Source organism: Suncus etruscus, chromosome 1 (genome assembly GCF_024139225.1).
Source record: "Suncus etruscus isolate mSunEtr1 chromosome 1, mSunEtr1.pri.cur, whole genome shotgun sequence".
NCBI classification, from domain to species: domain Eukaryota; kingdom Metazoa; phylum Chordata; class Mammalia; order Eulipotyphla; family Soricidae; genus Suncus; species Suncus etruscus.
The window spans coordinates 188,849,571-188,865,621 of NC_064848.1; the positions used below are offsets into that span (position 1 = coordinate 188,849,571).

A 16,051-nucleotide genomic window follows, 5' to 3' on the forward strand; every position below is an offset into this window, starting at 1 on the left:
TTGGAAATACAGGGCATGGGGTGATTTTATAGATGGGGACTGATCACTGTGGATTCAATTCAGTGATGAGAGTGTTTTAGTTTTCAGTAACCCCACCCCAATCTCATACTGGAAGGAGACAAGTAAGAAGGGCTAGAAAGTGAATTCAAGCACCACAGGCCAATCATGAGACCAATGATGCCTATTCCAGAGCCACTTCTACTGCCATTTTCATAAACTCTGACTCTGCCCCAACCCAGTTCCTGCCATAGAAGAGTCTACTCAGCATTTCCTTTCCACCCAAGGCCAGGGCTTGTGTAACTGGCTGCCACTCCACATGTCCACACCCTGGCCTCAAGAAAAATTGGGAAAGTAAGTTTCTAGGGTCTCTTCTGAGAAGCTACAGACTCAAGATGAATAATTCCTCAAATAGGGATAAGAAGCAAAGTGATTGTATTAAGGAACAACCAGGGTTTGTGTGTACTAGGGTGGTGGTGAAATCTACTGAATGGTATTGGCTTCAAAAGCATCAAATTATCTCATATTGTCTCTCATGTGAAGAAAAGCCTCAATTACATGGTGGTTGACTATTGAAAATGCCAGATCCATTAAATATGGAACACTTGGTACAGCATCTTTACAGCAGAGATATTTAGCTACTATGGATGTTGTGAACCTTCATATATAGAATTTGGAAATTCTAGTGACCCCAGTATATTCAGTCAAAAGCCACAAAGAAATTATAAGTTGTATAGGTGGTGTAGGTGGGCTAGAAATTGAAGAAGGAACACCTGAAATTGTGACTGGCAACTGAGATGGAACTGTGAAGGCAAAATACCCATTGCTAATATGAAACCTGTTTAGGGAGAAAACAAAAGACTGTTGGACTATGGCATTTGTCAATGTGTTGTTTGTACTGACTATGATATTGGGGATATTAAACTGTTTGCCCTCAGAAATATTTCATTATGATAGGAAACAAATATAAAAAAATGTATGTAGCTTGTAGTTTGACAGAAAAGTTGTATGAAATAAGTTAGTAGCTACATCTCTGCAAGGGAAGTTTCATGTTTTTCACATGAGAAAACAGCATCCAACCGAAGGTTTTGCTTCTGTTTCAGAAAACCTCCTAAAATCAGTGTGTCAGGTTCAACACCTGCCCCAGAACAGAGAGATCTTTCTGACAGCTGGAGGGAGTGGCACCATCACATCTGGACGTAAGAATACACACTGCTCAGAAATCCAAAAAATGCTTTCAGAAAGTAGAGATGGGCATTGCAGCTTCTGCAGTGTTACATTGTCTACCTAGCCTATATCAAACTTGGACTAAAGTCCAGATAGAAGGATGTGAAAAATGTTTTCTTCTTCCTCGGGGGGCATGACAGAAAATAATTGAGAAGCACTGATTTAGGGTATGTTCTCAAATGTTCAGACCCAATGAATGAAGTTAAATTTTTGACTGTTGGAAAAAGGCCCCAGATGTGGACCTTAGAATTGGCCATTGGGCCCGGAGAGATAGCACAGTGGTGTTTGCCTTGCAAGCAGCCGATCTAGGACCAAAGGTGGTTGGTTCGAATCCCAGTGTCCCATATGGTCCCTCGTGCCTGCCAGGAGCTATTTCTGAGCAGACAGTATTTCTGAGCAGCTCAGGAGTAAGCCCTGAGCACTGCCGGGTGTGGCCCAAAAACCAAAAAAAAAAAAAAAAAAAAAAAAAAAAGAATTGTCCATTGACATATGTATACTGGGCTCTATATTCCCATGATGGACAGGCACTACTGTATACACAGCTGGTGCCTCTGCACCAGCTCAACACCCAACTTTTCTACTAAAAGATCTATAGTTTTAAATGTGGCCCCAAAGTTCCACATTTATTTTTACACTTGTTGCATTTTACTGTTTCCAGTGTTGGGGTAGGGGGTCACTGCATTTAACTTTAAATTGTTTGCCTTGGTAAAACTACTATAAATTAACCTTTGTAAGTATATGTTGAGAGATTTCAGTGTCAGCAAGTTTTTTCGGAGAACTTTACCCACATGGAGTGTGGTCAAACTGGATCTGTCATGCTGTGATTTACAAAGATCTGGTTTTTCACTTAAAAAACAGGAAATGAGGGGCAGGAGAGAGAGCATGGAGGTAAGGCATTTGCCTTTCATGCAGAAGGTCAGTGGTTCTAATCCCGGCATCCCATATGGTCCCCCGAGCCTGCCAGGAGCAATTTCTGAGCGTAGATCCAGGAGTAACCCCTGAGAGCTGCCGGGTGTGACCCAAAAACAAAAATAAAAACAAAAACAAAAACAGGAATTGGACTGGAGGAGTAATACAGCAGAAAGGGCACTTGCCTTTCATTCAGCTAAAGTGGGTTCAAACCCCAGCACCACATATGGTCCCCTGAGAACCACTGGGTGTGGCACCAAAAAAAAAACCAGTAATTGGAAACCAGAAATAGTATGCTAGGTAAGGCACTTGCCTTGCATATGCCTGTCTTGGATTTTATTCCCAGAATTTCATATGGCCTCCCAAGTCCCACTAGGAGTGAACCCTGACTGCAGCACTAAGAGTAAGACCTGGAGTAAGACCTCCAGATGTGGCCCAAACCCCTCAGCTACACACACCCAAAAAAAATCAATCAGAAATTGAATTAGTGAGACTTTTGATTGTTGACTGTTTTGATGTTGAAAGGTACAAGATGGTGGGGTGGGGGACATAGGGGTTGTGACCTTATTTTTGGTCAAAGTTTATAATATATTTTATCAATAAATTTTTGTTTTGAAATCTATGGAAGCTGTGATCTTTTCTAACTGAACACTTGTAATAAAGTCAACAACATCAGCTCATTTGTTTTATGTGTTTAATAAATACTTTTTTAATTCACTTTGGTTCTTTAATTTCCACTATATTTTTAGGTATGCTGAAAGGTATTGACTTTTTTTTTAGGACTGAGCCTCTCCTCCCCAGCTCCTCCACTCAAGATAGATTCACCTGGGGCCAGAGAGATAGCATGGAGGTAAGGCATTTGCCTTTCATCCAGAAGGTCATTGGTTCAAATTCCGGCATCCCATATGGTCCCCCATGCCTGCCAGGAGCGATTTCTGAGCATAGAGCCAGGAGTAACCCCTGAGCACTGCTGGGTGTGACTCAAAAACAAACAAAAAAAGATAGATTCACATGTAGCATTTGTAATCTATAGACTCATAAGTATTGGGAGATTTTTAGAAAGTTTCTTGTTTGTAATATTCAATTGAGAAAATTAACTTTCAAAGAAAGTCCCAAAGTATTTACTAGAAAAGTGTTCTACACATAACTATAGAAGTAAAAATTAGGGGCCGGGCGGTGGCGCTCGAGGTAAGGTGCCTGCCTTACCTGCGCTAGCCTAGGAGACGGACCACGGTTCGATCCCCCGGCGTCCCATATGGTCCCCCAAGCCAGGAGCGACTTCTGAGCGCATAGCCAGGAGTAACCCCTGAGCGTCACCGGGTGTGGCCCAAAAACCAAAAAAAAAAAAAAAAAAGAAGTAAAAATTAAATTGAATATTAAAGAAAGGAACAATCAGGAACAGGAAGAAAACCTGAGAGGAGTCAGGCTGCCCTGCTGTTAGGGTGCTGGGGGGAAGCATCACATATCTCAGTAGTGCAGAATTTTCTAGAGCCATGCTGGGACTGGAGAACCCATTCAGCTTCTGTCTCCATATTTTCCAGTATGCGCTCTCCTCACTTCCATGTCACTTAGACTCCCAAGCTGACTCTGTCTTAGCACTTCTGATGTTTGGCCAATAAGAGACCAATTGTTTTCCAAAGATCAGTCATGATATTGCACATTCTGTTCTTCTATGTGACACTGACACCTCTTCCGTGTTGAGATGGAATCTATATTGGGGTCAATGCAGTTCAACAAGTCACTGCAAGGGCCCCTAGTCTGCAGGTGTGGCTAAATTCTCTATGAAGGTGTTACTGAACCAAGGTATCAGTCGGGGCTGGTAGAGTTCCCAAGGGGCCAGTAATATATATATATATATATATATATATATATATATATATATATATATATATATATATATATATATATATATATTTTTTGGTTTTTGGGCCACACCCGGCAGTGCTCAGGGGTTACTCCTGGCTGTCTGCTCAGAAATAGCTCCTGGCAGGCACGGGGGACCATATGGGACACCGGGATTCAAACCAACCACCTTTTGGTCCTGGATCGGCTGCTTGCAAGGCAAACGCCGCTGTGCTATCTCTCCGGGCCCCAGTAATATATATTTTACATGCAGAAACCCCAGGTTCAATTACAGGTATTGCAAATGAGGAGGGGATTCCTCCTAGCAGATACACAGAGAAGCTGGGGAAATAGTAGAGTGATTAAGGAACTTGCTTTGCATATGACCAATGCCTGAGCATTGCATAGAGTAATCTCTGAGGGACTGGAGAGATAGTATAGTAGATAAGGTAAACTTGCCCTATACACAGTAATTTGGATCCAATCCCCAGCACCTCGCATGGTCCCCTGAGCATCTCCAGAGTGATCCATGAGACAGAGCCAAGAGTACAAGCCCTGAGCACAAATGAGTGTGGCCACAAGACCAAGAAAAGAGGAACCAGAGAAATAGTATGGTGGGTAAGGCATTTGCTTTGCAAGTAGTTGACCCAGTTTTGTTCCCTAACATTCCATCTGGTCTCCTGAGCCCACCAGGAGTAATCTCTGAGCACTGAGCCAGGAGTAAGTCCTGAGCACCACCAGGTATAGCCAAAAATAAAAAAGAAATAAAAGATAAAAAACAATAAAAGAAATGACACATGATTCCCAAGTCTGTACATTAGAACAGAATCACATTCCTACCTGTGAAATGGTGGGGTGTGCATTCCACAATCCCCAGTTCTGAGACAGGAAATAATCCACACACAGTTGGGAAGAAATAGCAGGCTAGAACTCACACAGCAAGCTGTTCACACACAAGCTAGTTGCTCCACCACTTGGAATCATGAGCCAAGATGGCAGCAGCTTCTCCAGGCCTCGATAGCAGCCTTTATTGGGAAAAAACAAAGGCTACCCGCAAGGGGAGAGGAAAAATCCAGATGGGGAATGGGGAAACATCTTTTTAACATATATACTAAAGGAATCAATTGAGAGACATCTAATAATGAATATGAGGACCAATCCAAAGGCCTCTCTACCAATACCTGTCTATTTCTTACTTAAGTGTCTGGTCTCAGGAGATCTTTGTCATTCCCCATGGTAGTTGGAGGGCAGCATAAGGATAGATACCCCCAGAGCCTACACAGGGTCATCTCCCAGGTATCTACTGCCCAAATGTCAGACACAGGGATAGGCAAGGTAATGCCAGGTGATTGCAGTACCCAGCCACGGTGCTGTCAATTATTCCCACCACACCCCGTCAGACAGTGAGTTCAAAGGGGAAGAAGCCATAGTACAGTAGACTCTACCACCAAAATATAGAAAGATCAGGGCCCAAGCTATAGCACAATAGGTAGAACACTTGTCTTTCATGTAGCTGACCTAGGTTCAATCCCTAGCATCCCATAACATCCCTCAAGCCTGCCAAGAATTATTTTTGAGCACAGAACCATTCAGTAACCTCTGAGCACCACTGGGTGTTGTGGGGGGGGGGGGAATGCTGAAAATAGCAAGATCATGAACTTAATCAATGTAGTGAGCATGTCAAGTTTCTAAGCTTTGAGAAGGTTGAATCTGTGCCTGTAGAATCAGGAACACAAGATTTCTGAGGTCAAGAAAAGAAGTTTTGACTACCAGACTCATTCGAAGTTCTTGAAAGATATTATCAAGACTATTCCTAAAAACAAAATTTATTTGTACCTATATTTTTTACCGTAGGTTAAATTATCCAAAGCAAAACCCTCATCATTTTTTTCTGATTGCCTTCTCTGATATATGATCTGACTATGACAATTGCTTGCAAATACTAACCTAGGAGCCAAAGAAATAAAGACAGAAGGAAAGATTCTTGCCTTACATGTGATGAACCCCAGTTCCCAGCACCAGAATTCATTCTTGGGTGTCACCCAAAGTCTACAAAAAAAAAAAAAAAACCCCCACTGGCCTCAGTTCACCCTACATCCTTGCTTCTGACTTTACAGCTTCTCCCATCATGAAAATGTTGCTCTTAAGTCTTACCAGGGTAATGATTTGCTCTGACTACAGACCATGAGTCTGTTTTGAGTCCAAAGCTCTAGCAGCTTCACACACTCCTGCTCAGCATCTCAGACTCTTGTTTGAGCCAGTTCTGAGAAATGAGTCCTCACACCCAGCCCACAGTCAAGTCCCCAGGCAACTTAGACCTACCCACAGCAATGTGGCAGAAAACAGGAAAGTGTAAAGGTATCTGTCTAAATTGTCCACGGCCTCATTTAAAACTTTATACAAGGCTGTTATTTCAGGCCACAACTGCTAGCAAACTGATAGAAGGCTAGTCAATTTCTTTTTTTAAAAACTTTATTATTGATTGATTGGTTGTTGGGTCACACCCAGTGGTGCTCAAGGGTTACTCCTGACTCTGCACTCAGAAATCAACCCTGTTGGGCTGGGAAGCATATGGGATGCTGAGAATTGAACTGGGTCCCTCCCAGTCAGCCACATGCAAGGCAAATGCCCCACCACTGGGCTATCTCCAACCCCTCCATTTTTTTATTTTATTTTATTTTTTTTGGTTTTTGGGTCACACCTGGCAGCACTCAGGGTTATTCATGGCTCTATGTAGTATATGAAAAAGTTTCCATAAGATTATTTTTGGAATTGTTGTATATAAAAGTATTTCCTTAGGATTGTTTTGTGATTATTGCCCCACCTAGCCCTTCCAGGTGGGGCGCTGTGGAGTTGGCAAAAAATAGCTTGATGGACAGGGGAGAGGGGTCCTTTTGCAAAAGCTGCAGGCTGCAAGAGGATTCTCTGGCTCTCTTTGCCCAATCTTTTACACCCTATCCTTCTTGTCTGTGTGGATTATTATTTGCTGCGGATAAATATTACCAAGATCTCCACCCGAAAGGGGACAAGGGGATGGGAAGTAATTTCTCATTCTGGGAACTGTTCTTGGATTCACAAATACTAACAAAGAATTTAACAGCCAAGATAATTTACAAATGGCGCCTGCAGCTCTACACTCAGAAATTGCCCCCAGCAGACTCTGGGGACCATATGGGATGCCGGGATTCGAACCACCATCCTTTTGCATGCAAGGCAAACACCTTACCACTGTGCCATCTCTCTGGCACTTTTTTTTTTAAGCACGTTCCATTGACTTTATCTTTTCCCCCAAGAGCTAAGACGTCAAAGTCCTATTTGAATTTGCAGTAGGAAAGTTTTATTAAAAGGTCGAGAACAGACAGGGCATAGAATATACCCCAAACTGTATTGTGGAAGATAGGTTTCATCCCCACCTTCCCAGGAGAGTCGGGCAAGAGCAGCTAGCATCTTGGCCCAGCCAGGCCATACCACAGGACCTAGGAACCCTCCACCAGCAGGCTGACTTTATCCAGGGTCTGTCCATCAGAAGGATGCTCAGCTGGGGGAGGTCAGGGGTTGCATGGAAGGGTTTAATATCGCATGAAGTAGCCTGTGGAGAGAAGAAAGAGTGGTGAAAGGGAGCACAGGGGGCATGAAATACACAGGTGATGTGGGAAAAGCTGGGAGCTCTGAGACTAGAGAGCTGCAGAATCCTAAAATGGGCCAATCTTGGGCCCATCTGGCTCCCCTCTGAGTCCTCAAATTCCCCTGCAGTAGCCCTAGCAGATGGTCCCCCATTTCAGAAAATCCAGGCTTCTGAGCTGCCCCCATGCTCCCCTCAATAGTTTCATTAGCAAATTCTTTGGCTGCTGACACCAAGACATCCGTCATGATCCAGAGTCCCTCCTTGATCCTGCAGCCAGACTCAAAGAGCACCACAGCAGCACTGAGCAAAGGACAGCTCTCCCAGCTGCTCCGGCATGCTCTTTCTGGACCAGTCACCAGCTCTGCTATAGTTTCCTGTTACTGTATTATTTTACAAAACTCAGCATGCACCAGGGAAAGAGTTCTTTAACCAAGAGACTACTTGCCCAGGATGAAGCATCTTCCAATTAGCTGATTCCATTTACACACCCCTTTGAGCAATGGCATCCTATAACAGGTTCGTACTGGCAGAACAGACCCATTGACTACTACTACTGAACTGTTTTTACTGCTTTACTGATCTGCTGCTGATCCAAGTTCCCCTCCTCAGAATGGTTAGTATGGCTGGCTGTGAGCTGCATATTGATGACTCCCTTAGTTAAGCTTTGTATAGCCTCCAATAAATTCCTTACCTTCTCCCAACCTCATTTTCCTGATCTCTTCAGTATAGGTACTAACAAAAACTACCTCATAAGGTGTAGTGAAACTACACAAGAGAAGACACAATTTTCAACCTTCCCTACACTCTTGTTACTCAGGTCACATAGAGATTTGGTCCTAGCCTTATCAAAGGCTCTCACAATGATAATGATCCATTCGGGACCTGGGGTAAATCTGTGATACCTCACTAGAGGCTTCTATTAAATCTAGTTCTGATCAGAATCTGAATTACAAGTAGCACCCTGAGAGGTAACACTTGTGCCCCACCCCACAAGCTAAAGTTATCACTTACCTTGGGAATCATCACAATTGCCAGAGGAAGAAGACTGGGACTGTTTTCCACTTCCGCCACCATAGCTGCCTCCACTTCCTCCTTTCGATCCACTTCCTCCACCATGGCCACCACTGCTTCCTCCCCCATAATTGCCTCCACTTCCTCCGCCATGGCCACCACTGCTTCCTCCGCCATGGCCACCACTGCTTCCTCCCCCATAGCTGCCTCCACTTCCTCCGCCATGGCCACCACTCTTTCCACCCCCATAGCTGCCTCCACTTCCTCCGCCATGGCCACCACTGCTTCCTTCACCACAGTTGCTTTCACTTCCTCCTTTTGATCCACTTCCTCCGCCATGGCCACCACTGCTTCCACCCCCAGAGCTGCCTCCACTTCCTCCACCATGGCCACCACTCTTTCCACCCCCATAGCTGCCTCCACTTCCTCCGCCATGGCCACCACTCTTTCCACCCCCATAGCTACCTCCACTTCCTCCACCATGGCCACCACTGCTTCCACCCCCATAGTTGCCTCCACTTCCTCCGCCATGGCCACCACTGCTTCCTCCCCCATAGTTGCCTCCACTTCCTCCGCCATGGCCACCACTGCTTCCACCCCCATAGTTGCCTCCACTTCCTCCGCCATGACCACCACTCTTTCCACCCCCATAGCTGCCTCCACTTCCTCCACCATGGCCACCACTGCTTCCTCCCCCATAGCTGCCTCCACTTCCTCCGCCATGGCCACCACTGCTTCCTCCCCCATAGTTGCCTCCACTTCCTCCGCCATGGCCACCACTGCTTCCTCCCCCATAGTTGCCTCCACTTCCTCCGCCATGGCCACCACTCTTTCCACCCCCATAGCTGCCTCCACTTCCTCCACCATGGCCACCACTGCTTCCTCCCCCATAGTTGCCTCCACTTCCTCCGCCATGACCACCACTCTTTCCACCCCCATAGCTGCCTCCACTTCCTCCACCATGGCCACCACTGCTTCCACCTCCATAGTTGCCTCTACTTCCTCCACCATGGCTACCACTGCTTCCTCCCCCAGAGCTGCCTCCTCTTCCTCCTCCACTTCCACCTTGAGATCCACCTCCAAGGCCCATTTGTTCAGCTCCACAAGATTCACTGAGCAGGAAAGAAACAGAGAGAAAATGAGTGTCCCCCATCAACCTGTACAGTCAAGACCTAAATATGAGTCTTCCTCCACTGTCCGTCCCACAGAACCAAGGACAGAGGCAGGCTGGCCCCATAGCTCCCAGAATAGAGGATTCTCTCCCAACAATAGAGACCAGTCCCTAGCCACCACCCCCTATCTATGGGCCAGAACCCCTGGTCCCTTATAGGATGAGGAACCCTCATGAGACTTTTGTGCACAGGAACTTTCTCAGTTGCCTCTGTCCCAATGACAGTAGTGACTTCAGGGATGCCACAAAGTCCCAGCACTTACAAGTCCTCCTGGCCTTCCTGCAGAAGATTACGATAAGTCTTGATCTCCTGCTCCAGTCGTGTCTTAATGGAGAGCAGAAGGCTATATTCCTGATTCTGGCACTCGGTCTCTGCCCGGATCTCAGTCAGCTGTTCCTCCAGGCTGTTGATCTGTTCCTGGATCTGCTGCAGCTGCCCACAGTAGCGGTTCTTGGTGTCTTCCAAGGACTTCTCCAGGGCTGATTTCTAGAGGCAGGAAGCGGCTCTCAGTGGGCCAGTGCAGGATGGCATCCCCTTCTCTCACCCCAGATCCCACCAACCCATCAGAGGGTCCATAGGACAATCACCAACCATGCTCAGCTGCGACTGCAGCTCAATCTCCAGCTCCTGCACACTTTGTCGAATTTGGGTCAGCTCCTTGTGGCTGGACTCCGTCTCCTTGTCGCTGTTCTTCACCTGCTGCTCGATCTGCTCCATCTGCAACATAAGCAACTCAGTGAGGACTAGCAGAGGCCAAAGCTGCCAGGGCAGGGTCCTGCCCCACACACAGGAGGACCAGACCAAGACTGAACCAAAGCCCAGGATGCTGTATTTTGAACACTAGGTCTCTCTGGCCTGGCAGGACAATCCAGTTTCCACAATTTCCTCGAGGAAAAATCTTTCACAGTTTGCTCCTAAACAACCTTTCCAAACCTGTTTGGGGTTTGGTTTTTGTTTTTATGTTCGTTTGGGGAATACAATCAGCAATTCTGGGGTGGGAATGCTCCCAACTTGCTTACAGGGCAGGATTGCTCTCACGGGACCATGGCAGTGTCAGGGACCAAGCCTGAGCTTCTTGCATACAAAGTATGTGCTCAGCCCTTTGAACCATCTCCCTGGCTTTCTAACCTTATTTTAAGCTATATATCCACATACACATTCTTACACTGCAGCCCCTGCCCTTGGGGGGAAAGAAAGACTGTAGGCCAGGGGTTGGAGGCCTAAGTCAGGAGAATGGAGTATAAAGTTTAGAGTAGGGAGAAGGGTGCACTGTTGACCCCTACTAGAATCTGACCTCTCAGGGCCCTGAGTTTCTGTGCTCAGTCACCACTCACAGCTCTGTAGAGCACAAAGTGTCTCCAGAAACCTTCTAAGGTCTCTGAGCTTAGCTCAGCTCTACACAAACAGCCACAGACCAAGAAACAGATTGTTCTGTTTATACACCATGGAATTGACAGGTGGTGAGTGACAGGGTTTGGAAGATAGAGGGGGATTGTTGGGGTAGTGCACAAGAAAAAAGAGGGAAGAGGGCCTGAAAGTGGTCTGGCAGCCCATTTTTCTCACCTCAGACTCATAGCGCTGCTCAATGTCCTTGCGGTTCTGTTCACTGATCTGCTCGTACTGTTGCCGCATTTCGTTGAGGATCTTGGTGAGGTCTCTGCCGGGAGCAGCGTTCATTTCCACATGAACATCCCCAGTGTTCTGGCCTGTCAGCTGGCTCATTTCCTGCCAGGTAAGAAGACACCAAGAGGTCAGGAAGCTGAAACAGTTTGCACCTTCTCTGGCCTCCCCATTGCCTACAACAAGGGGACTAGGTAAAGAAGCCAAACTCAGCCCCTCCACAGAAAATGCTAAGGGCAACTGGAGGTGTTTTCAAGCACAAAGGACTGGGTACCTCCCAAGCAGTGCCCCCAGCTCATCCTCCATGTAACACGCCCTCCCCACTATCTCTGCACTCCTGTTTCCTTCTTTCCCCAAAGCCAGAAGAGTCGAAACCCTACTTCTTCATGGTTCTCCTTGAGGGCCTTCATCTCCTCCTGAAGAGACTCATATTGCATCTCCAGGGTTGACTTGTTCATGAGCAGGTCTTCCTGAATCCTTTTCAGGCCATTGATGTCTGACTCCACAGTCTGGCGCAAGCCTTGCTCCATATCATACCTGCAAGAGCAACCAGGGGTATGCAATGAGTAAGAGGACATTAACCCCTGAAGAGCACCAGAGGGGAGAGGAAAGTTCTGATGACAGGAAAGAGACCAGCAGCAGGGCTCACTTCATCCTGAAGTCATCTACGGTCATGCGAGTGTTATCCAATTCCAGGAGGGTTTTGTTGTTGTCCATTGTGAGGTCCATAATCTAAAAAAAAAAAAAAAAAAAATGAGCCAACATGGAGCATGGACTCCTTTCTACATGGGACCGCTATTGGGGGAGAGGTTAGGCAGCAGCAAGAGAAAAATAAAGTCACAGAAGAGGAGGACTCCATCCAGGAAGATGCGCAAACAGTGGGAGGTGCTTCAAATATCTGGTATAGGGGGCCCCACCCTCACAGCCCTCAGCAAGGAAGCTGAGTCTGGCCTTTGGTCAGTCATTCGGGATGTAGCTGAGGACACTACAAATAATGCTATGGGGACAGGGGACTACAGATCAAGGATATGAGTCCTCAAGGATTCTAGAGTTGGCTACTATGTCCAGAGCATTCTAGTTCAAGGAAAAAGAGCTTGTGGCTATGGGAAAATCAAGAAAAAGTTCAGGAGGGAGGAAGCCATTGAAATGGTTTAACCTTGAAGGATGGCTATGATTCCGAGTAATTGAATGAGTGGAAGAGATTTTTGGTTCTGCCTGCCACAACACTGAGGGGCTGTCACTCACTAAACTGGGTAAATGGATAGGTTTGTGGAGTGTGGATCAATAGGAAGGGAGGGAGGGAGGAAGGGAAGTGGGAGGGAGAGAGGGAGGGAGGGAGGGAGGGATGGAGGGAGGGAAGGTGAATGAGTAGATTAGCAAGTGATTAGATGGTGGATGGGTGGATGGATAAATGGATATGAGTTGATAATATATGATTAAAAAATAAATAGGTGGGTGGAAGAATTGATGAATTAATGGCACTCACCCAGAATAGATAATTTCCTTGACTTAAACAAGTCATTTGTGTATCTAGGTTCAAAAAGGCTGAAAAGGCCTAGGTATGCTCTGAAAGGAGCCTCAGAGGAGTAGAAAGAAAATTTTCTGATCTTCCAAACTAAAAGGATTAGAACTTGAAGAGAGTGAGGAGACAAGCTCAGATGTCCCTCTCCTGAGTGATGTTTTGGGCAGAAAGACTCATATTCTTCTCTCAGAAGAATTTTTAAATTTTGGAACTGAGAGACTGGTCTTCCGAACTTCCATGTTAAATAGGTAAAAGACACCAGAGAAGGCACCAGCTCCCTAAGGTCAAAAATTCAATTGGTGGCAGATGAAGGACTGCACCTTTGGGTCCTAGAGAGGGTTCCCTTTGTTCTGCTCTCTCCTGTGTGAAAACACCCCAATTAGGAGCCAGACTATGAAGAAGGACCCACAACTAGCCCTGGGTCTCTTCCTGGTTCTATCCAGACTCAGATCTGGCATGTTGAGATTCCAATGGCCAAAATTTAGTTTCCAAATGAGATGGATTCCCTGACTCTTAGCTAAGCTTAGAGAGCAGCATCTTGGGGGACAGAGTGATAGCATAGCAGTAGGGCGTTTGCCTTGCATGAGGCTGACCTGGGAGGGACCCAGGTTCTAATCCCTGGAATCCCATATGGTTCCTTGAGACTGAAATCACCCCTGGCTTGGGAGACCACATGGGACGCCAGGGGATCCAACCATCTTACCCCCTTGCACCTCCACAACACCCCGAGAGAGCCAGCATCTTAACTGAAAGAGGAGAAAGCTCAACAAAGACATCTTGGCACCCCACCTACCTGATTCTTGAGATCTTCAATTGTATCATAGTAGGAGGAATAATCCTTTTGGTCGGACTTGGGTCCCTGCTTGTCATACCACTCTCGGATCTTTCTCTCCAGGTCAGCGTTGGCATCCTCCAGAGCCTGTACCTTATCCAAGTAGCTGGCCAGCCGGGAATTGAGGCCCTGCATCGTGGTCTTCTCATCAGCATCCAGAATACCACCATCACTGCCTCCAGCTCCACCAAAGCCACCTCCAAAGCCACCTCCAGAGCCCCCAAATCCACCTCCAGAGCCCCCAAATCCACCTCCAGATCCACCCCCAAAGCCTCCTCCAAACCCGCCGCCAAAACCACCCCCACAGCTTCCAGAACCCCCAAAACTTCCTCCAGACCCACCACCGCCAAATCGTCTGGAACTTCCACCAAAGCTTCCGCAAAAACTACCGCTGCTCATGCCCCCACCAGATCCTCCACCGTAGCTGGATCGGAAGCTTCCTCCTCCACCCCGGCCACAAGCTCCCCCAGAGCTGCCCCCGCCGAAGCTGCTGGAACCCCCAGAAGAGCTAAAGCGGCTGCAGGAGGAACGCATGCTGCCGCCACCCGACCCGCAGCTGAGGCTGTAATAGGAAGATTGTCCGCAGCTCATGGTGCTGCTAGTGGGTTTCTGTGGCTAGGAAATATAGGAGCACAGCTGCTGGCTCCCTGGTGCAGAGCTGTCCCCCAAGCTGCCTACTTATACCCCTGTGGAAGGTGGCACGCCTGGGTGTGTCCTCTGTGCCAGCCTTGAAAGAGTTCTGGGACAAGCAGGCTGCTGACTGAACCAGGTTCTGCGTACCTTGGCGACTGCCTGGAGGTGGCCCAGCCTTTCTCTCCATTGTGTGGGGTAATTTAATGATATTAGCCTGTCAGGGGCCTCATAAATCATTACTACCCCCAAGGGGGTGACCCAGATCCTATAGGTCCATCTCTGACTGCTCTGCCAGCACATCTAAAACTGAGCCCCTCTTGGATAGATTCTCAGGACCAGAGTGCCCCCCATACACCAGGGATGGTGATCCCTCCCTGGCCTCTTTGTACCCACACTGAGCTGAGCTGGGGCTAAGGCAGCAAGGAGTGACTGTAAAGGCCCACAGGAGACCTCAATCTGATGCAAGGAGACCTTGCCTACAGGAGACCCCAATCTGGACCCCAGAGCCTGGTCCTTTATCCAGACTGATGGAGAAGGCTCCAGCCTAAAGGAGGAGGCAAGCAAGTGGGTTGCCAGAAAGACTGAGCCAGTTACAAAGCAGAGTGTAGGAAACAGCAGGCATGAGGAGGTTTCTAGGGGGAAGTAGACTAGGTAGATAAAGGGGAAGGTGATGTTAGCTAACCTCCAAGCAGGAGCCACTGTCTGCCAGCAGCCAGTGCGGACGTGACCTTGGCTGGGTCTGAGTTTGGGAGAGACACTGAGACTACCCCCAGGCCCTCCAAAATGAGCAAGCCCTGACTCCTGGGAAAAAGCAAAGCGTGTTGCCCCACAAAGGCCAGAGAAAAGAAGACAAACCCAGGCCAGCCCACCTGAGCTCCATCCCCGCTCTGGGCTCCATCCTGTGCTGAGTTTCCATCTTCCCCCTCCCCTATGAAGAAATGCTGCAGAGCTCTCTCCGGCCTGTAAATTTCCTGTACCCCCTCACCCCAAAATACCTGAGCTCAGCCATTATGTTAGATCTTTTTTATTTCATTTTATTTTTGGTTTTTGGGTCACACCTGGTAGCCCTCAGGGGTTACTCCTGGCTTTACATTCAGAAATCGCTCCTGGCAGGCTCAGGGGACCATATGGGATGCCAGGACTCCAATCACCATATTTCTGCATGCAAGGCAAACGCTCTACCTCCATGCTATCTCTCAGCCCCAAAAAGATCTTTTCATCCTGACCCTATCTCCTGCCATTCCCTAGTCCCCCTCCCCTAAGCCATGCCATGCTCTGATTACCTTCCCAACTCAGATAATCTTCAGTGCTCCCAGATCCCACCAAAGGTCCCTCCTTGTCTTTTCTACCAGAAAACTCCTGCTGATCTTCAAGGACACTTCTATGAGCACCCTTCTCCAGGAAGCCTTCCTAGTTTCTCCCTCTGCATTTTGCTCTGATAGTTTCTCACACTGTTTCTCCCTGGCTCCAATCATCACCCCATGTCCACAGAAAAACCCAGCTCCCCTTGTACCTACTCAATGGTTTCTTGCCCAGGACCCAGCACCCTGGATTCAGGTAGGATTCCAAACCTTGGGGATGAAGGAAAGCTAAGCAGCTATTTCAGGAAGACACTAAAAACCTAAGGCAAGATTTAAAGGCAAGATGACAGGACCTCTGAG

At 47.4% G+C, this 16,051-nt stretch overlaps 1 protein-coding gene and 1 pseudogene across 1 annotated transcript; one reads left to right on the forward strand and one right to left on the reverse strand.

Moving 5' to 3' along the window:
• Window positions 1-316: 316 nt before the first annotated feature.
• On the forward strand, window positions 317-1,330 carry LOC126000810 (dynein axonemal assembly factor 10-like; annotated as a pseudogene).
• A 6,214-nt stretch (window positions 1,331-7,544) lies between these two features.
• On the reverse strand, window positions 7,545-14,348 carry KRT9 (keratin 9). The gene is made up of 9 exons (XM_049767969.1): window positions 13,719-14,348; window positions 12,053-12,135; window positions 11,784-11,940; window positions 11,347-11,508; window positions 10,375-10,500; window positions 10,046-10,269; window positions 9,242-9,723; window positions 8,612-8,692; window positions 7,545-7,564 (listed from the first exon to the last, which is right to left on the reverse strand). The coding sequence occupies exons 1-9, from the start codon at window positions 14,346-14,348 to the stop codon at window positions 7,545-7,547; spliced, it is 1,965 nt and encodes a 654-aa protein (XP_049623926.1).
• Between the last annotated feature and the right edge of the window lie 1,703 nt (window positions 14,349-16,051).